This window comes from Brachypodium distachyon, chromosome 1, assembly GCF_000005505.3.
Source record: "Brachypodium distachyon strain Bd21 chromosome 1, Brachypodium_distachyon_v3.0, whole genome shotgun sequence".
Taxonomy (NCBI): Eukaryota; Viridiplantae; Streptophyta; class Magnoliopsida; order Poales; family Poaceae; genus Brachypodium; species Brachypodium distachyon.
The window spans coordinates 66,035,751-66,055,586 of NC_016131.3; the positions used below are offsets into that span (position 1 = coordinate 66,035,751).

The 19,836-nt window shown below is 45.7% G+C and overlaps 5 protein-coding genes across 6 annotated transcripts; 2 read left to right on the forward strand and 3 right to left on the reverse strand.

Annotated features, from left to right (window-relative positions):
• The first annotated feature begins 4,123 nt into the window (after positions 1 to 4,123).
• On the forward strand, positions 4,124 to 8,817 carry LOC100844007 (cytosolic enolase 3). Of its 2 annotated transcripts, none has more exons than XM_024456639.1 (11): positions 4,124 to 4,735; positions 5,241 to 5,312; positions 5,407 to 5,523; positions 5,736 to 5,816; positions 6,089 to 6,165; positions 6,268 to 6,371; positions 6,968 to 7,066; positions 7,153 to 7,238; positions 7,308 to 7,394; positions 7,473 to 7,533; positions 8,017 to 8,179. In XM_024456639.1, the coding sequence occupies exons 1-11, from the start codon at positions 4,301 to 4,303 to the stop codon at positions 8,040 to 8,042; spliced, it is 1,245 nt and encodes a 414-aa protein (XP_024312407.1). In that variant the 5' UTR covers positions 4,124 to 4,300; the 3' UTR covers positions 8,043 to 8,179. The 2 variants fall into 2 exon arrangements, with proteins under 2 accessions (XP_024312407.1, XP_010228827.1); XM_010230525.3 differs by lacking the exon at positions 7,473 to 7,533 and adding an exon at positions 8,465 to 8,817 and having other exon boundaries at positions 4,127 to 4,735; positions 8,017 to 8,214.
• Positions 8,818 to 9,073: 256 nt separating this feature from the next.
• LOC100844609 (LIM domain-containing protein WLIM2a) lies at positions 9,074 to 11,603 on the reverse strand. The gene is made up of 5 exons (XM_003558232.4): positions 11,192 to 11,603; positions 10,718 to 10,817; positions 10,559 to 10,596; positions 10,360 to 10,449; positions 9,074 to 9,619 (listed from the first exon to the last, which is right to left on the reverse strand). The coding sequence occupies exons 1-5, from the start codon at positions 11,321 to 11,323 to the stop codon at positions 9,392 to 9,394; spliced, it is 588 nt and encodes a 195-aa protein (XP_003558280.1). The 5' UTR covers positions 11,324 to 11,603; the 3' UTR covers positions 9,074 to 9,391.
• A 1,337-nt stretch (positions 11,604 to 12,940) lies between these two features.
• Positions 12,941 to 16,796, reverse strand: LOC100844305 (OTU domain-containing protein At3g57810). The gene is made up of 8 exons (XM_003558231.4): positions 16,609 to 16,796; positions 16,363 to 16,486; positions 16,167 to 16,257; positions 15,965 to 16,028; positions 14,734 to 14,839; positions 14,604 to 14,658; positions 13,982 to 14,035; positions 12,941 to 13,286 (listed from the first exon to the last, which is right to left on the reverse strand). Exons 1-8 carry the CDS (start codon positions 16,634 to 16,636, stop codon positions 13,149 to 13,151), a joined length of 660 nt encoding a protein of 219 aa, XP_003558279.1. The 5' UTR covers positions 16,637 to 16,796; the 3' UTR covers positions 12,941 to 13,148.
• A 233-nt stretch (positions 16,797 to 17,029) lies between these two features.
• Positions 17,030 to 18,311, forward strand: LOC100844918. Its single transcript, XM_003558233.4, has 4 exons — positions 17,030 to 17,427; positions 17,543 to 17,635; positions 17,742 to 17,879; positions 18,034 to 18,311. The coding sequence occupies exons 1-4, from the start codon at positions 17,218 to 17,220 to the stop codon at positions 18,073 to 18,075; spliced, it is 483 nt and encodes a 160-aa protein (XP_003558281.1). The 5' UTR covers positions 17,030 to 17,217; the 3' UTR covers positions 18,076 to 18,311.
• Positions 18,263 to 19,074, reverse strand: LOC104581813. Its single transcript, XM_010230526.3, has one exon. The coding sequence runs from the start codon at positions 18,898 to 18,900 to the stop codon at positions 18,496 to 18,498; it is 405 nt and encodes a 134-aa protein (XP_010228828.1). The 5' UTR covers positions 18,901 to 19,074; the 3' UTR covers positions 18,263 to 18,495.
• Between the last annotated feature and the right edge of the window lie 762 nt (positions 19,075 to 19,836).

Below are 19,836 nucleotides of genomic sequence, written 5' to 3' on the forward strand. Positions count from 1 at the left end.
TGGGCCTAATGGGCCGCTCAAGTATAAGTGGATTGTTTTTTTTTATCACAATCAGCTCGAACTTTTTGGTAACTTTGGTTCATGGTATCAAGAGGTCTCTCCTCTCGCTCTAAAAAAAAAGAGGTCTCTCCTCTCGGCATGTGAGAGCCACACGTGACGCGGTGACAGAAAGCGATCAAGTATAAGTGAATTTTCCATCTGGGCAAAAATTCATGGGCCACACGTTTTTCCATCAGTTTAGCTTTTGGGTGAACTGATTTGGTGCATGAAAATTCATGGGCTATCATATCCATGTCTTATTTCCTTACCCGGTTATTATTTACCTTTATTTTATTCAAAATTACATCTCGGCAACACTGTTGACTCAACCGTATCTGTGCTCACCTAGCTCCAGCCGTATGATGATTCGAGGGATCAAATTTTTCTGAAAATAACTTTCAAGAACAAAGAAAATGTTGCCGCATGGTGGCTTTGAGAGGGAGAGAGGGGGGGAGTCATAACTGATCATGTTCCTCTGGGATGTTGCATTAAATAAGGATGCTTAAATCATGATCACCTGATATGACCAAACATACCAAGCACATGCCAGTTTACTTAGTCCTTCCCGAGATTAAGAAGTTTCGACAAAATAATGCTACGACATGAAAATAGAGTAAAAACAGGAAACATGGCATTTCTTTGCCAGGATTCATGGATTTCATTTGCCTAAAAAAAGAAAAACTGACAAATGCATTACAGTGGGGATCGAAAGATTATGGTTGAATCATTGTTGTTTTATTGGAAGTAATATACCTTTTCATTCATTAGCTATAATAGTTACATTCTTAAAAAAAAAGGTACAATACTTTCAGGGGATTTTTCACCCAAACAAGAGGAGTGAGTATCCAGCTAACTGAGCTAATTCATGAGCAACCATATTCGCTTCACGAGGACACTGAACGAAGAAATTTTAGTTCACTCGGAAGCAAGATAAAAGCAGTCATCAAACACAACATCACTGAGTCCCGTCGATCTACCACCTTAATTCACAACATCAATCACCTCCATACCATCAGAGTCGATAGGGAGACGATTGCACCCTGACGTGAAGCCATCTCCAAACCAAGACGAACTGGCATGGCCTCGACGACGGCAACAAGTGATCTTTTGATTCGCCGCAACAACAAATTCCCCTGTATAATCCCGAAGGATCGGCTCCAATTGCACCATCTAGAGTTTCTTGACGAAAGGACGCATCAACATAGATCGAGTAAAGTTTTCTGCGACGTCACCGGCCGCGCTGGAATTTGGACATGCTCTCCACGGACTCCCTATCGGCGCTCCCACCATAGATACCAGGATGTCGTATCAATAGTTTCTGTCATACTCGAAGATGCATGTTCCTCCAACAGGAATTAAGAGCAACACGACCAAAACGATCAATGATCGAATCGTTGTTGAGGGCGACCGAGAGAAATAAGTGACTGAGGATTAGAAAGATCCTATAGAACTTTAAAGAAAAAAAAGGACCAGATTTTTCTATAGAAACTAAGGCTCCGTTTAGCATTGCGCTGAATTATCGTAATCTCGTTTTTTCAACCGCTTTTCACTATTTTCGTGTTTGGCTAACCAATTTTTTTCCTATTTTTATGTGTATTTTTTCACAGTATATTATAAATTAAGTTCAGCGCAGCACAGTTCAGCAATGTCAAACTGAGCCTAAGAGCAACTCTAGCAGATACCGAAAAGGGGCTGAACCGGAAAATAACCGCCAGTTATCGGTTTTGTGGGCAAAAAACGTCCAGAGTAGATACCGAATAGCTGTGTAAACCGAAAAGAAAAGTTCGGATTTGCCGAATAGGAGCCCTTGAATCTGGATATGCTCGGTCCTGTCTCCCTCCCCCCCCCCCCCCCCCGTCTTGGTACCTAAGTGGACTCGGAAAACGGTTGGCGCAGGGATATTTCAGCCCGCGGTGCCACGATTCTGTCTCCCCCCTGTCCTTCTCTGAGACGCCATTCTTGCGATTTTGCGCCGCCGGTCGCTGTTCCGCTTATCTCCGCCGCTGCCCATGCATCTACGTTGTCCGCCCGCTGCCCTGTGAACTCCCGCCGCTTGTTCCCCCGAGCTAGAGGCACCAAAACCGCCGCCGTCTGCCCGCTGTCCAGGAGCTTCGGAAGGATCCAAATCTGATGCTGTCTAGCGAGACAAGGCAAAGTTCGTCAGATCTACAAGGAAATCCTTCAACCCCCGCCGAAAAAGGTAAATTTCTCATCGAACTCGTGCCTTTCGATTTGGGGATCTCGTGAATTTTAGGGCTTTGTTGAATTTGTGAATTGCCGAATTCAAATGCAGTCATCAATGTTGTCCTTTACCACACTGCTATTTTTGTCCAACGACTCCTCCGACGAAGAAGTGAGCTATGGTGATCTCGAGAAAATTTTGATGATTCTCGCGATGAAAGAGGTGGAAGACAAGGGGCAGCGTAAGAAGAGGCGAGGATCAAATCTTGGTCGTTACTGCATCTCCTGCAATCGCGTGCTCGGCCATTCCATGTTGATGCAGGATTACTTCGCCGAGGCATGCACCTTCCCCGCACACCTATTCCGTAGGCGCTTCCGCATGCATAGGCCTCTTTCATGAGAATTGTGGAGGCATGCGAAGCAAACTGCCGCTACTTCACCTGCCGAAGAAACGCGGCCTGGCTTCTTGGGTTCAATGCTTATCAGAAGATTTCCGCAGCCATGCATGTCATTTCTTATGGCGTCTCGGCGAATTACACCAATGAGTATCTTCGCATCGCTTAAATCTGTCCGCATCTTTGCGAAGCTATTGATCCGGATGTTCGGCAAGGAATACCTCCGAGCACCAAATGAGGAGGACACAAAGCAGCTGCTGGCGATGAATGAAGCAAGGGGATGGCCAGGGAATGCTTGGAAGCATATATTGCATGCACTGGACGTGGAAGAACTGCTCGACGGCTTGGCACGGGCAGTACACATGCCATCACCACGAGCCAACAATTGTGCTCGAGACAGTTGCTTCGCAGGACTTGTGGATTTGGCATTGCTTGTTTGGATTGCCGGGATCCGATCCCTAAATGACATCAACATGCTGCAAAGATCTAATCTCTTTGCAAGGCTTACAAAAGGAGAAGCTCTGGCCTGCAATTATACCGTTAATGGCCATGAATATAACATGGGATACTAACTAGCTGACAGTATATATCCGAATTGGGCTACATTTGTCAAAACAATCCAGAACCCTGTCAGCAAGAAGCAAACTGTTTTTGCGAAAGCACAAGAAGCACCCGGAAGGACATCGAAAGAGCTTTCGTTGTTTTGCAAGCACGATTCACAATAGTGCGAGGTCCTGCTCGTTTTTGGGATAAGAAGTCCCTCTCAAACATTATGACTGCTTGTGTGATTCTGCACATCATCGAGGATGAGAGGGTGATGAATTTAGAGCTTTTCTTTGACAATGTTGGCAAAATGGTGAAACCTCAAAGGAACACGGACAGGATCCAAGCATTTCTTCACACCTACCGGGACATCGAGAATAGGGAGACGCACACGCAACTTCAACATGATCTCATCGAGCATCAGTGGCAATTGTATGGGAGATAGGTTGCCAAATTTCTCATGTTTTATTTGTTTGATCGTCACATTTGAACATTGTATTTGTATGCCGGACCACTCTTTATTTGTTTGATCGTTGCATTTGAACAATTACATGTAATTTGGATTATTGTTTTATTCTGTGATGTTTGCACATTCATATTTGATTCAATTTGCTTTTATATTGTCTGAAATGTAGGATCCACTATCGATTTTTAACTGTTGGACTGTCGATTTCTATTTGCAGTACCACTTTGCGCAATCGGCAGAACAAAATCCAAAAACTGAACCGAACAGGCTTTTCGGGTCAGTTATGCACAGGTTCTTTTCGATCCGAAAAACACTGATTCGGTTCACCTAATTCACGTTTTTTCGGTACGCTTTATTCAGTAACCCCTAGAGTTACTCAAGTGCTTTATTCGGTAACCGTTAGGGTTGTTCAAGTGCATTGTGCTGGGTTTTTTAGAAACTAGACTAGTAAAAGTGTAAAACTGACTAGGTCCGGCTTGAAATTGGCCATGTCTGACATGCCTAGTCTGTATCGCTCTTTCTTCCACTGACAGCATTCCTGGTCTTCCCATCCTCTGCCAGGTTGCGAAGGCCAGTGTCTCCGCCGCAGGCAAAACTCGTCACGCGAACAAGCCGAGAAGAATCGCGGGCCAAGAGGAGGCGGAGAAGAGCGTGGTCTCCGCCGCAGGCCGCAGCCATGTCGGTCCAGGAGTACCTAGAGAAGCACCTACTCCCGCGCAAGATCGAGGAGGCCGTTAACGCGGCGGTTCGCGCCAAGGCCGACGACCCGGTGCTCTTCATCTCCACCCACATGCGGCGGGCAGCGCCGACCGTGATCACGCGGGTGTGCGCGAGGCAGATCCTGGACAGCCGCGGCGCCCCTGCGGTCGAGGTCGACCTGCACACCAACAAGGCCGTACACCGCGCCTCCGCAGCTGGGCCGGGCGCTCCCGAGGGCGGGGCGGTCGATGCCGTCAGGGACGCCGAGAAGCGGAGGCTCCTAGCCAGGGCGGTCGCCGACGCGGTTCTGCTGATCAACGGCAAGGTGTCGGAGGCGCTCGTGGGGATGGATCCGCAGCAGCAGGCCCAGATCGACCAGGCCATCATGGACCTGGACAAGGCACACCACAAGGTACATCGCGCAAACCCCGATCCATACCTCCTGTCATTCTCTGTTGTGAATCCGCTCCGATATTGCCAAGCTCTGTACGAGGAGTATGGGGGCATATTGTGCCAAGGTGATTTCCTCTTAGCATAAACAATTGGTGGCTACGTATACTCTGCTAGACTGCCACACAGTGGTAGTATTTGACACCGGCTTGTTTCATGTTAGGCCTACCTTCTGGCAATAATAATTTGTTACTTTTGGATGTCCTTAACGAATACTCCCTCCGTCCCATGTTAAGTGACGAAATATTACATGTATTTAGACGTTTTTTGGGTATAGATACGTCCATATTTGGACAAATCTGAGTCACTTAATATGAGACGGAGGGAGTAGTAGTTTGCAAGTGTCTCAATTTAGTACTAAGTTGGCAAAAGTTTCTGTTCGTGCAAATTGTCCCCTTCGGTTACTGGGGGTGACACCATATAATGCCTCCTGCTTACACAGTAACTCTGATAACTATATTATGCAGACTGAGATTGGAGCGAACGCTATGCTGGCCGTATCAATTGCAGCTTGTAAAGCTGGCTCTGCTGAAAAAGAGGTCGATTGTCTGCTTAATCAAAAGGATTTCAGATAAAAAGTGATTAACTCACGATAACAAAAATTCTCATAGTTGCTTGTCTATTTCTGTGCAGGTTCCATTGTACAAGCATATAGCAGATCTTGTTGGTAAAAGTGCTACAACGCTACCTGTCCCTGCAATCACAGTCATTAATGGTGGAACGCATGCTGGAAATAGTCTTCCCATTCAAGTATTGTCCATTAACACTTGCGATTATCTTTTGTAGCAAACCTTGAACTGCTGGAACAAGTCTGTTAGGCTTCTTATACAAACCTATTCTCTTGTTTCTTCCTATCGGTTCATTTTTAGTGAGAACATATTAAGCTGGTCCCTGTAGACCAATATCTCAGTGTATTGTAATTCTTTTGGTAGTAGCTTGAAGTAAAGTCTGGTTATCTGTAGGAAATCATGATCCTTCCTGTTGGTGCAAAAAACTTTGAGGAAGCAATGCAGATGGGTTCAGAGACCTACAATCATCTGAAGGTACCCTTATTTCTAACAAACTGCTTCACATATATATTTAGATAACAATAATACCTTATGCGCTGTCTTGAAAGCCTCTATTCATATGGAAACTTAACATCTTATGCTAGCTTCTAATGCCTTTTCCGTCTTGGCACTAATTTATCTGGGTAGGTTGCTCCTAAGACAAATAACTGAAATTCTTAAAAACATGGGTTGTTGTTTCCAATGTTTTGTTTTTTATCCTGCAGTACTGTATTTTCATAAACAGTTTCTTACCAATGATTTGGTAGGATATTATATGGGAGAAGTATGGTTCAGACAGTTGCAACATTGGAGATGATGGTGGATTTGCTCCAAATATTTCCAGGCAAGTAAGGAATTGATCTTAAATTTGTCCTGACGTGCTTTATTTTTTATGTCGCCTTTTATGGATTCCAACATACCATATCTATGTCGGGTCAATTTTCAGTATAACTGAAGGCCTGGATCTTGTGATTGCGGCAATAGATAGAGCTGGCTTTAATGGAAGGATCAAATTAGCAATTGATGTTGCTGCTACAGATTTTTGTGTAGGTAAGTATAAAAAAACTAGCAATTTTAGCATTATCACAATGGTTTGTATGCTACTGAGAATAACATTTTGCACATCTATGTAGCTATACCCAATAGAAATGTAAGCAATACCGTTGCACACATAGATCCATGTTTGTCGTTACTCTATTAGAATGAACTCATGTCTCTCTCTCTCTCATCATCACCACCTTATTTTGACCAGCATTGCCAGTCAGGAAGCAATTGACCAATCTCTCTCTTGCAATCAGTGGCGGTGCCAGACCTACAACCCTTGATGCCATTCCTTTCAAAGTCTTCATGGTCATATGATTTGTTTTATAAATAACTAAAAAGTTAAGGGAGTTTTTGGAAAGCTGTGATGTTAATTGACATCACAGCTTACACATGGCGCCGCCACTGCTTGCAATGATATTGCTACTTGATGTACTTGCATCTAGGACTGCACAATCTTGAAACATAGAAACAGTGGATCTTTTTTCTTTCAAGGTAGAAGCAGTGAGCTTGAATAAAAGAGATGTATATTGTATGCAATGGTAAAATTAGTTATACTGGTTTAGTGAGTTAAGTTTCCTGCTTGCTCACGCATCTCTTTGCAGGAAAGAAATATGATCTTGAGTTCAAGTCTGCAAAGAAATCGGGGCAGAATTTCAAAACTGCAGACGATATGATTGAAATGTATAGTCATCTCTGTTCAGGTATCACTTGCTTGTGGATTGACATCTTTTGGGAAAGCCTTTTGATTCCACGACCCTCATATCACCTTTTCTTTTTGCTACATTAGAGTACCCACTTGTCTCCATTGAACAGCCCTTTGACAAAGATGACTGGGAGCACTCAAAAAAATTTACCACTCTAGAGCTATGTCAGGTGCATGGTCTTCTTCGGTGCTTTTATGTTCAATCTTTGTCAGGAACTCATGCCATAACACATGTGCAGGTTGTAGGAGATGATTTATTGATGTCAGATCCCGAGCGCATTAAGCGAGCAGTAAATGAGTATACTTGTGATGCTCTTGCTCTCAAGGTAAATTGGTAACCGTTTATTTGTTCATTGATCTTTGTAAACTGATTAGTTGTTCCTTTGTGCAAGTTATTGGAACAGTCAAGACTAATACCACATAGAAAAGGATCTGGAATTAGGCACTTTTTGAAGCTGGAACAAGGCATGCTTAATTTTGAATAGTTACAGTCATCTTTGTGCCTGAATACTGTGTAGTTTTTATTTGAGCGCCACTCGTTTTTCCAATTCTTATTATTTTGTATTACATGAGTTGACATGTAAGAGCATTTGCAAACAATACCATGATCAGTCTGTGATATTCCTATGAATAGTTCCATTTAGTACTTGAATTCACTGGAGGTCAGCGATTTTCTAATTAGACTAATTGTAGACCCGCAAGCTTGAAAGAGCCACTTGCTTGAACATGTTTTACCTTCATTCTTCCTGCTACTCCCTCCGATCCTAAATTGTTGTCGAAATATTACATGTATCTAGACACTTTTTAACTGTTTTAAGAATAGATACATCCATATTTGGGCAAATTTGAGTCGAGAATTTAGGATCAGAGGGAGTATATAAATTCCTTCCATTTCCTAGGGGTCCCTCTTTTTTTTGTATACCTGATTTGATTTTTTTTTATATGCAGGCAAATCAAGTGGGCACTGTCACTGAGGCCATAGAGGTTGTGAAACAGGCAAAGGATGCTCACTGGGGTGTGGTAGTGTCTTATAGATCTGGGGACACCGAAGATTCTTTCATCTCTGACCTGGCTGTTGGTGCTGCGGCTGGACAGATCAAAGCAGGTGCCCCCTGCCGTGGAGAGTGCATCACTAAGTACAATCAGGTTTTTGTTGAATCCTGTATGCATTATATGTGAATACAATACATGCACCGCAGCACCGGTCTAAAGTCACCATTCTAAGTACTCCCTCCGTCCCATATTAAGTGACTTTCTATTACATGTATCTAGACGCTTTTTAGACATAGATACATCCATATTTGGGCAAATTTCAGTCATTCAATATGGGACGGAGGGAGTAGCTTCTTGATTTGTTGTGAATGGTCTCTGACATCTGTGCACGTCCTCTTTACAGCTGCTTAGAATAGAGGAAGAACTTGGAAGTGAAGGTGTTTATGCAGGGGAAAACTGGAGAACTACTACTGCGAGCTGACGTGCGGCTTACCTGGAGTTCATGTGGTGCCGGGTGTGTTTGTTCTGTGTTGGCAAAGGCACGGAAACAGGTTAGCTTAGCAAACCGTGGAGACACCGTCATGTATCTTTCAGGGCCACATTGGTGTCTTAGATGTAGTTGTTGAACGCCTGGGGCCTTACTTGTGATGTTCAACTTGGTTTTTCCTTTTCCATATGGTACGGAAGGATCGTGGTGAACTTGAGGAAGTGTTTAAAGCAATAGAGTTTTTCGTTTCTACTGTACGATACACCTAAGATCATTGTCTTCCAATCTTGCGTTTCGAATTCTTCAAATCTAGTCATTCCCTATGCGTGTATTACTTCCTCCGATTCCCTATGTGTGTACTTCCTCCGATCCATATACATGTAATATTTCAACAATTAATTAGGATCGATCGGAGGGAGTATTTCTTTGGTTTAGAGGTTCGCATGACCTATCCACCTAGGCTGTTTACTTGAAATCATCTTTTCAACGTGGAAGAAACTGGAACGGTAGAGCACATATAAAACCAGACAGCAAAATGTTGTACAAGTCAACTTGAACAATTGAGCTACACAAGGAACTCATAAGTGCAAATTAGCAACCAACAAAGCAAACCCAATACTTGATGCACAACAATTTCTTTCGAAATAACTGGATTCCATGGTTCAGCAATGTGAACGAGCCAGCACATAAGGGGATACGAAATAGATAGGTCCTGGTATCCCCAGAGCTAGAACATAGCACACAGTACCCCCAGAGCTAGGACATAGCACACAGCGGGTACAAGTGAAAGGGCAGGGTTTCCAGACTTTCGCCCTCAAAACCCACTCTGGAGACACGGCACAATCAGGAGGAATCGGTAGCCGGCTGTGCTTTTGTTTGTGCCTCTGCGCGCTTGACCGAAGCGCACTTGATTAGATGGTTGTAGCTGCCCTTCTCCTTGAAAAGCTGGGAGAAATGGTGCTTGCAGTAGAGGATGCCTTCCAACGCTGCGTAATTGGACGGCGAAAGGGCGCAGCCTCCGTGAGAGCATTTGAAGCAGGACTTGTGGTAAGACTTCTCTTCAACGGTTACCTGCAAGATTTATTTTAACAGCTACGCATTAGTCATAATAACCACTGCTTCTCTTTTGGCTTTAGGTGTACTAGCCCAATACGCTTGCATTGCTGCCGACTAAAAAGAATGTTTAAAGATAATGACATACTCCCTCCGTTTCATAAAGATTGGCACGAATTTGAACTAGAGCTAATTCAAATCCGTGCCAATCTTTATGGAACAGAGGGAGTACTTCTTAGATCATTTAATCATTATTTGTTCTCATTTCTTTAATTCATGCCAAAAATAACAAGTGATGAAAAAAAAGGTGACGTGGTCCAAAGGTGACGGACTGCCGCCACTAATCGAGTCTTTTATAGGAGCAGATAATTGAAAAGGAAATTGATGATTTGAGACAATTATGGTACTCCCTCTGATCCATATCAGTTGTCGCTGATTTAGTACGAAGTTGTACTCCCTCCGTCCCGAATTAACTGACATGAAGTTGTATATATTCTTATACAAATCCATGTCAGTTATTTTGGGACGGAGGGAGTATACAATCAGCGACAATTAAGATGGATTGGAGGGAGTAGAAAGTTTGATGCCTAAATAGTACAAGCCATTATACCAAGTAAAGTTAAGGTTGACAACACAACTATGTCCAGAGGTACAAATAACAGAATCCCTCTTTCGTAAAATGACATAATGACTAGACTATATACATCGGCTAGATGCGCTTAAGTTCTAAAAAAAATCAAGTAACAATAAATATTTACCTTCTCAAGAGGGTATGCTGTTTTACCACAAGTGGCACACTTATCCTGTGTTCCTGAAAACATGCCCGCGGCTTTACTTGGAGATCTAGTCTGAAATAGCACATTTAACATAAGATTAGCTGAATAGCACGCATCACTGCATATTTTGGTAGGCATATAGAGCAACACAAAATGCAGTTAGCCTATGGTATAAACAGACCAGCTCAGGAGTCAACTTCTCCAATGCACTTTTCGCGGCTGAAAGAAACAAAACAAAGAAAGAGCAGAAGACCACATCAGGACACATTTGATCAAGAAAAGTACAAAAAAAATTTGTCTCCGTTGAAACAGCTTGGAATTGAACAGAATCAAGGCCTACGTGATTGGAAGCTCTTGTTGTAGCTCCCGGTCTCCTTGAAGAGCTGCGCGAAATGGGGCTTGCAGTATGGCACTCCTTCAAACGAGGAGTAGCTGCTAAACTGTCCAATCCCAAAACAAGATAACCATTTAAGAGTGTTAGAACCGATGCACAACTTTCATATAGCTATCAGAATTCGTAAGTTCTCCTAGCTAGAACATCGAGAGGTAATTTTTCCACCAGTTCTCTCTTCGTCGAAATGGACAAAACCATGATTTCTCCTAAAGGCATGATTCCAATTGAAAAAATTCAAGTACCAGATCCACCCAGCACGGCAATTCGCAGATCTACTACATGACACCCAACACATTATTCTACAGATCCGTCCACCGTTAACATGGATCCTTCTCTCCTCTTGAACGGTGGTAATACAACACAAGGAACACACCGATGGACGGAAAAAGATAAAAGAGAAACATGCGCGAGGGGGCATACCGAGAGGGTGGACTTGCAGTGGTGGCACTTGAAGCAGGCGCGGTGGAAGACGGCGCCGTCGGTGGAGAGCTGGTCCATGGGGTACACCGTCTTGGTGCACACCTTGCACTTCTGCTGCGTGCCGCTAAACATCGCCGTCGTCGCGTCCTCCTACCCCTCGCTCTCTCCCTGATCTGATCTTGTGGCCTGCGTCTGCGTGTCCCGAGAGAGAGCAACACCTCCACGAGCGCCCCACTGGCCGTGCTTATAAACGCGCAGGTGCGGGGAGGCAGCAATGGATCGGTGGAATTATTATGGCTTCTATCTAGGAAAGGGGGGCGGCAGCTCGATCCCGGCTCAATGTTGCCGCGGCGGAAAGAAAAAGGAAACCGTGGGAGGAGAAAGAGGGGGCGGGGCCGTGCGTTGCAGTGCTCATTAACAAATTCCCATTTATTACAGCCATCTATGAGTGCATCGGCCACCAGGCTGCGGGGCTAGATGGCCGCCCGTGTCACTGTAAGTGGGCCCACCAGGATCGGGGCCACACATCAGTGGTGGGGCGCACGAGACGAGACCGCAGCTCTGTGGCTCGGTCTGACTGGCACAAAGAAGTGCAGCAGAAGCAACGGAGACGACTGCTGGTATTCGCATCGATGGGTGGGGCCCCCTGGTCAGGCTCTGTGACCACCATATCTTAGACGATTTATCATTTATTATTTATTAATAATATTATAAGGGAGGAATATATAGAGAGATATTATTGCGTGCGAGGTGCGGCCCACGTAGGCCAGCTCTATTCCTGCTGCCCCGTCGGACTTATCTGCTTTGTTTCGTCGTCCATTTGTTGGTTGGACGAGCATATTTGCAACGCAAAGCATGTCATGCAATACTGGCGCACTATGTCTCGCATTAATTCTTTCCGTAAACTTTTTTCTCCATTTCCATTGCAAATTTGAAGAGCGAGAGGACAAAGCCGCGTGTTATTTTTCCCTTGCGCGCGCGTACCACCTACCGGCTCGCCTCCTCCGGCCAAGACCCAAGAGGCGAAAAGCTGAGGTGTGGGGCCCGATCGTTGGGCCGGCCGGCCGCGGTAGCACGGCAGTGACCAGCTCTATAGCTTAGCGAACGGGTTAGTGACAGTACTACAGCATTTACTCATAATCCGATCTCCGTGTTTATGCTGGCAGGCTGCACTCTGCAGCTCATTTTCGTAACGCCACCCCGAAGCATGGTTAGGCCAGGAACGTACAGATTGTCCGTAAACATCACCGTATTTTTTTTTCTTTGTTTGAATGATCGCCCAATTTTCAACACGTACGTCCATGCTTCTTTAGCAACTCTTTCCTGTCGACATTTACAAAAACATGAGCAACTGGCATCTGAAACCTTGGATGTTATTTTCCAGGGGCCTAGAAATACAGCCGATCCTCGCAAAAAAAAGAAGAAATACAGCCGATAGATGTGGCGTAGTGTACAGCTCATTAAAAATATCATTCCTATCAACCGGGCTTGCAAGATGACGTTTATAATTGGGTTTGAACCATGTCCCATCGCCTTCTCCTTTCAACCACCAAGTCCGACGAACACACCATTATCATGCCCGGCACCAACCGGAAATGTGGTCAACAACTTGACGGCACGACGCCAACCAAATCACATTGGCATTGGCAAAAAGCTTTGGCCTCACTATGCTAGAACTCATCATGCAACAGATAGTTAGGTCATGTGACACTATCAGGTTAGTGTTCATTTTGGCTCAAAAGCTGCAAATGCACTCGGCGAAATACTCATGACTATGACTTTAATCAGATGGATATAACGTCGGTTATAGCATACAACTGTGTGGCAAAAAGACAAGCATCAACTTGGTCAGAGAATAGAACCATGGCAAGGGGATCAGTTATGTGCCACGGATGGGTAGTGAGTACTGATATTCTGATACTTGAGCAGTTGAGCCAGGTACATGTTATTAACCATTTTATATCAGCAAATCATAATGGTTCCTCCCACTGTATAATAGTCTTACTGGCACCCTTTTCTTTCTCTCCTTTGAGTTTTTGGTGAACTCCAATCCGTATTCAGCTATAGGAATAAAACCATTACCCCGTCCACGGTACTGTTGCAAAAGAGAAGGACATATTTCAGTCAACGTGAAATGGGAAAGTGGTGAGAAGTACCTACTGTAGCATAACATGTGAGGCTATGAGAGTGGCTTACTCAAATACTGGTACGAGTAACATAATTACTTCAACAAATCAACACAGCAGTTCCAAATTAGGAGGCAAAATTGGACTTAAAGCATCAAAAACAGCAAAGAGAAAAGTTTCCACCAACCTTCAACAGTTCCATAATTTGCACTCTATGTGCTTCCATTTTCTATATTCAAGTACTTTTTCTTCCACAACTTCAACAATACCCAGATTCTAGTATACTAGGCATTCAGAGCATTTGATCAAAGAAACAGAAATGATTTTATAGTTCGAACATCATTATGGAGGAAAACTCAATTCATCTGGTTCCGAGCTGACTTTCATCTGCTGTTATATTGAAGGAGTAAGCAAACTTGACAAATATTGCCAATTCTTGTCGTGCCTTCTCATTTCATCATGCACAGTGCAAGTCCCATATTGATGATGGGTCCCAAAATTCAGTATTGATCCAAATAAGTTGTTTATTTATTCTTTCAAACAATAAACAAGCAAATGATAACAACTTTTGTTTATTAGGAAAATCCACTTTTGTTATGTCAGAAGAACCATATGCAGTATGCACATATATAGGTTTATAATAGCCTGGTGAAGTAGAATTTACCTCATGCTCCGGAATGTAAATAATGATTGGTTGCCGACACAGTCTAGACAAAACCTGAAAAGAGGACACGCACATGCCAGATGAAAATCATATGTGAATGAATCATGTACCGAGAAAACAATTTAAGCAACAAAGAAAAAACCAAATCAACACCAATGAAAAAGGTAGCCTACTTTAGTTAGAGCATCCAGAAGTTCAACAAAAGCAGTATATCTTTTGACTTTTGTTACACTTCGAAAGATGAATGATGCACATGTTAGAGAAAAAACTGTATTAATGTAGGACTCTACTTTGTATTCCCTTTGTATTAGGATTCCTACCTTATCTACTTTCATACTATATGGCCTAGAGCCCATGGAATCGATCAAGTTGCTATTCCTAACATGACTGAGAGCCCATGGAACAGATCAAGTTGCTATTCCTCTAACATGGCCAAGAGCCCATGGAACAGAACAAGGTGCTATTCCTCTAACATGGTATCAAGAGCAGATTCTAACAGCATGAACTGCACTACTCAACACATAACATGATTGATATGTGTTGAATTGAATGCTCCATATCTAATTTGATGCATGCAAGTATCAGTCATGCATGTTAACTTTTAGAACCATGAAATCCATACCAAGAGTTCTGACTCTCCACCCCAGAAATCAGGCCGCCTTATCCTTTGGCAGTAGCTACAAGACCAGGTATAGCCATTAGCATCCCAAAGTTCACGACATCAAAGAAAATCAGAAGGAATAGGAACCTACCGTTTCAATGATTCATCTACTGTAATGGCTATAATAGCTTCTTCATACTTTTGACGTTCGGTTTGGTTGTCACATAAAACTTCTTTCACAGCCAGCCGTAAATCGTCTAGGAAATTGAAGGTGAATCATCATTAAAATGTATGCAAACAATATGTTATCTTTCAATGGGGACCTGGTGATTTTCAGTGCAATAACTATGCTACTCCCTCCGTCCAACAAAGGATGTCTCAACTTTGACTAAATTTGAATGCATCTATACACTAAATCACATCCAGATACATCCAAATTTTGACAAACTTGAGACATCTTTTGTTGGACGGAGGGAGTATATGATCACCTCTCATAGTGAGAGATGAGTGGGTCACAGATTTATTGGGATCGTAAAGTTACTAACAATACGCAAAGTTATTACGTGGCAAATGGCTAAAGGGATTAGAGCATGTACAATGCAAGATGCCTAGGTGGGTGCTTAGAAAAATTAACCGGTTTTTGTTAAGCATTGATGCTTATTTAGACTAAGCAGATGGCTAACTTGGCACCTCCTCTATACAAATAAGCACTGGTGCTTAAAAAAGTGCTTGGTTTATTTTCGTAAGCACCTGTCTAAGCACCTTGCATTGTACATGCTCTTATAGAGCTAAACTTCCTAAAAAACAGTTTTACTAGGAAGCAGTTGTAGATCTGTACTATAGAAATTGCACCTAAAATTGACCGAAAAATGTCCAGGTTTATCATGCATCCATGCTAGCTGGAATTTAGAAGGCCTGAAATAGTGCATGGTTTCATGAAGTGTTTTTCGCTGAGGCTGATGTGGTTATCTTCATGATGTACAATTAGGTTCTGTACCAGGAGATTCTGCTTCGGACAAAGGAGAGCAAGCTGGAGACAAGCTCAGGAATCATACTATGCCGGAAATGCGCATTTGAAGCTCTTACCAACTACCGGCAGCATGGATGCTCCCAATTGTCATAATTTTTCTATTTGTGATAAGTGATATGGTTGTTAAACAGGGAGCTAGTTTCCAAGCACTGAAACATCTAGTAAAGAACAAGATTCCCCCCAAAGTAAGAGATGTTATTATAATGTACCAAAATGTAAATCAAAGCCTTATAGGACCTACACATAGCACAAACCATGTCCATGCCGACCTTATAAAGTTTGATACGGCAGAAAATAAAGTGCAACTGTATAATGGGAATTTTATGCATGAACTAGGCTAATTTCAGACTACCTGCATCTTGTACCTCCTCCATTGCGCTCAATGGAATTCCCCTACTCTTTGCCATTCCTTTAGCCTACAGGCAAACACACCCGGATGGAAATAGAAGCTCATAGGAGACGATATTCTAAACCGCATATTCACAATCCATCTGTTTCCAACGTGCAGGTTGTCGATGCACACTGCAGCAGCAAGAGATTATCCCGCGACTTACCAACGCTCGAAACATGCACCGGCCGTCGCCCGTGACCCTCTGGACCCCGTAATGCTCCACCTTGTTCAGCGCCGCCGACCAACCGCCCCTCCTGCACCGCGAACCAGTTATTGTATTAACTTGACTCCTCTCGCCACTTCAACCGAGTCAGATAAGCAGAAATAGACGGAGACGGGGAAGGAAGGAGCACACGTACAACGAGGAGCCAATCCTGGCGAAGCAGTGGAGGCGGGGCCAAACCGGCGGCGCGGGATCAGGGGCGGCGCCGTCGACGAGCTCGAACCTGGCCGCGCCCTCCCCGAGCCGCGCCAGAAGTGTGGCTGTGAGACAACAGCCACAACGAATCAGGGACACGCGTGGGGATTGAAATGGGGAACGCATGCGAGCAGGCGGAGGAGGCCTGCCAGACAGCAAGGCGGCGAGTAGAATATGCAGACCCTACCATTGGATGGCCGCGCGGCTGGCTCCATTGGCTGCAATCCGGAAGCGGCAGCGGAGGAGAGGGTGTGGAACGGACCACGGAGGAGAGAGGCGTCGCGGAGGTGAGGAGAAAACTGGATGACGGCCGGCCCAGCGTCTAACAGGCCTTTTGGGCTTCTCGTTTCGGTGTTTTCTCCGGCTTTATCGCAATTTTCAGCTCAATTTTGAAATGTCTCCTTCTGGAAGCAAACCCGCAGACCGACGCCGGCTGCGGATAAACCACGGGCGGGCTACAGGTTACTTGCTTGGCCCCCCCGGTCTCATCTCCTCAGACGGCGACGGCTGATCGGCTGCGGCATTCCTGGCCTCTCGCACGTCGTCCCCTCTCCACATCCAACCGAGATATTTTTCTCCTCACAAATATCTCTCTGGCCCCAGCGCCGGTGCACGCCACCGTCGCCATAATAGCACGGCTGCACGGCGCTTTCATCCTCCACCACTGCACGTGCTCAAATAATACCAGGGACAACGAGCTAGCGCGGCTCAAACAATCCGTACCGGTGAAGCAGCAGCGTCGGTGAGCTGGGCTGTGCCTGCAGCCTGCGCGCGGTACGCGGGGAGAGCGATCGAGATGTCGAGGCCGAGCAGGAGCGACGCGCACCTGTCCCCCGTGGACGAGGCGACGAGGGTGGCCGAGGTGCGGGAGTACTACGACGACGCGGCGCCCAAGCGCCACACCAAACCTTCCCGCAGCGAGCACTCCGCCGTCTACGCCGACGCGCTCGCCGACGACTCCCACCCGGAGCTCGACAAGCTCCAGCAGCTCGAAGCCCACACCGGGGTACAGGCTACGGTGCCCCCTCTTCATTTCAATTCTGGCCTGGTTCACCAAAAACTTCTACTCCGTATAATGAGATTGTGAATTCGTGATCGATGCGCGTGGCTCGTTGTTGCAGAAATTGGTTTGCGAGGGCGGCAAGGCGGGAGAGGAGTTCGTGGAGACGGAGTACTACAGGGATCTCGGCTGCGTCGGCAAGCAGCACCACACGGTCACTGCCTTTTCTCTGCTGGCCTGGCTGTTCAATTGTTGCTGAATTTTTCCTCCGCTGCTAAATTAACTTCTGGCATTTATCCGTGCCGATCGATGTCCTGCAGACTGGGACTGGTTTCATCAAGATGGACAAGCCTACTGGCGCCTCGTTTGAGCTCTCCGACGACCCGGATGCAACCGAGCGCCACGCCTCTTGCAAAGGAAATCCTGCCACAAACGAGTGGATCCCTTCAGCTGACACGGTAGGAGACAGGAACTGCTTGTGTGCTCTTTTTTTAACTCCTCCTTACGTTAGATGGCAGCATTTGTGCGATTTGTCATCAACGAGTGATAGGATTACATTGAAGAATGCATATGTAGAAGTAATTAATCAAGCAATGTTTTGTTTTGTTTCAGGTGTATCTGGCGTCAGACAAGCCCAGCAGAAGCGACAGCTGAGAACTGATCTGAAACATCCGATGTGTATGACTATGCTTTCTACCAGCAAAGATGAAACCACTATGGTTAAATTGGGTATTCACAAATTAAGGACGCATATGTGTGTCTTTGCAATTCGATTATTCGTTATTGAGATTCTTGTGAGGTTTGTATTTCTAAGACTTGTGCATCGCTTTGGAAGCCTGTGTTCTACAAATGAGTACTGGAAATAAAGCAGAGAAGCTGCCTTTACATTATCTAAATTGAAAGGAAATGAAACAGAAATTGTTGCTTCATTGTCGAATCCTCTTAACCAAACAGAAGAGGAACAGTAAGACCTTGATTGGCACTCTCTGTGCGTAGAGATACGCAGCAAGCTAAATCGCGCAAACTTATTCAAGTTACCACGAAACGCAGGGACGGATCAGTCAGATCGATCAGTCAGTCCTGGCGCTGGGAGGGCGGGTGGATGCGGAGTCGGGCGAGCTCGGCGTCGATGCGGCCGGTGAGGATGAGCGCGAACATGCGGTAGTCGCAGAGGAAGGACCAGACGGGGTGGCCGAACGTGGCCGGCCGGTTGCCCTCGACGAAGAAGTGGCTGTACCACGCCATGCCGTACCCGAGCACGGGGGCCGCCAGGAGGGGCGCGCCGCGGCCGGTGGCGGCCGCGAGCACCGCGCAGCCGAGGGAGGCGAGCGTGCCGGCGAAGTGCCACCGCCGCGTGGCCGGCTTCGAGTGCTGGCCCAGGTAGAAGCCCCAGAACTCCTCCATGCTCCCGAACTCCCTAGCCCCCGCGACCGCGGGCGCGGCCTCCTCCTTCGCGCCGGCGCCGCTCGTCTTTCCCATCGCCTTTGCTGTTGTTTGCTTTCTCCCCGGTGTTTCTTGTTTGTCTGTGCCGGCTCGTGGATTGTGTTGCGTTGGTCAGACGTGGACGTATATCCACTTTTTTCAATTCAAAATAAATAGGCTGGTTGGCTGGCGACCGACTTCCTTCGAAGAAGTCATCATGCTCCGGTAAACCTGAAGCAAGTCTCCATCTGATATTCTGATGCAGTATATATGGTTGAACAACACAATTTAGGCGGCGTGAAAGCGACCCCAATTAGAGACCATTTTTCTCCCGTGAATAACAAGGAGAGACATGGATGAGCCAAACCTTCGGGAATCACCCCACCTATCTACACCCACCGTGTTGTCTACACACGTGTCCACTTTTACTTTTTAATCTCTCTGCACTTTTGGCTAATCCCTAACACCCACGTTCTTCCTCTCCCGTTTCTCTCTCGTCTCTCTCTGTTCTTTATTCTCTTTCCTCCCCTTCTTCTTTCTTCGTCTAGCAAGAGCCCAGGCAGGGGAGACCGACTCCGTTGCTGCGGCGCTCGGGGCCCCTCCTCCTCCTCCATCCCGTCCCCGTCCGGCACGAGACGGGCTCCCGCCGAGTTGCTGCTCCGCGTAATGCTGCTCTATGTGTCGCGAGGTGCTGGTCCGCGAGCTTCTGCTCCCCATACTACGAGCTGCTGCTTCGCGTGCCAGGACGCCGCGGCCGCTACTACTCTCGGTGCTCGGCCACCACTTCGTGCTCTCCCTCGCCAGGCCCCGCGTCCTCCTCGTCCCTTTTGGATTTTCTGTTGTGAATTTGATGTATGTACTACTATTTGGGATGAGTACATGGGATGAGTACATGATGTAACTAGCTGGTACTTGCATTTTTCTTGTTAACGTCTATTTGGTATTTTGTACTTGCTTTGCCTGCTAGCTAGTTGAAACTTATAAGTTTGTAGT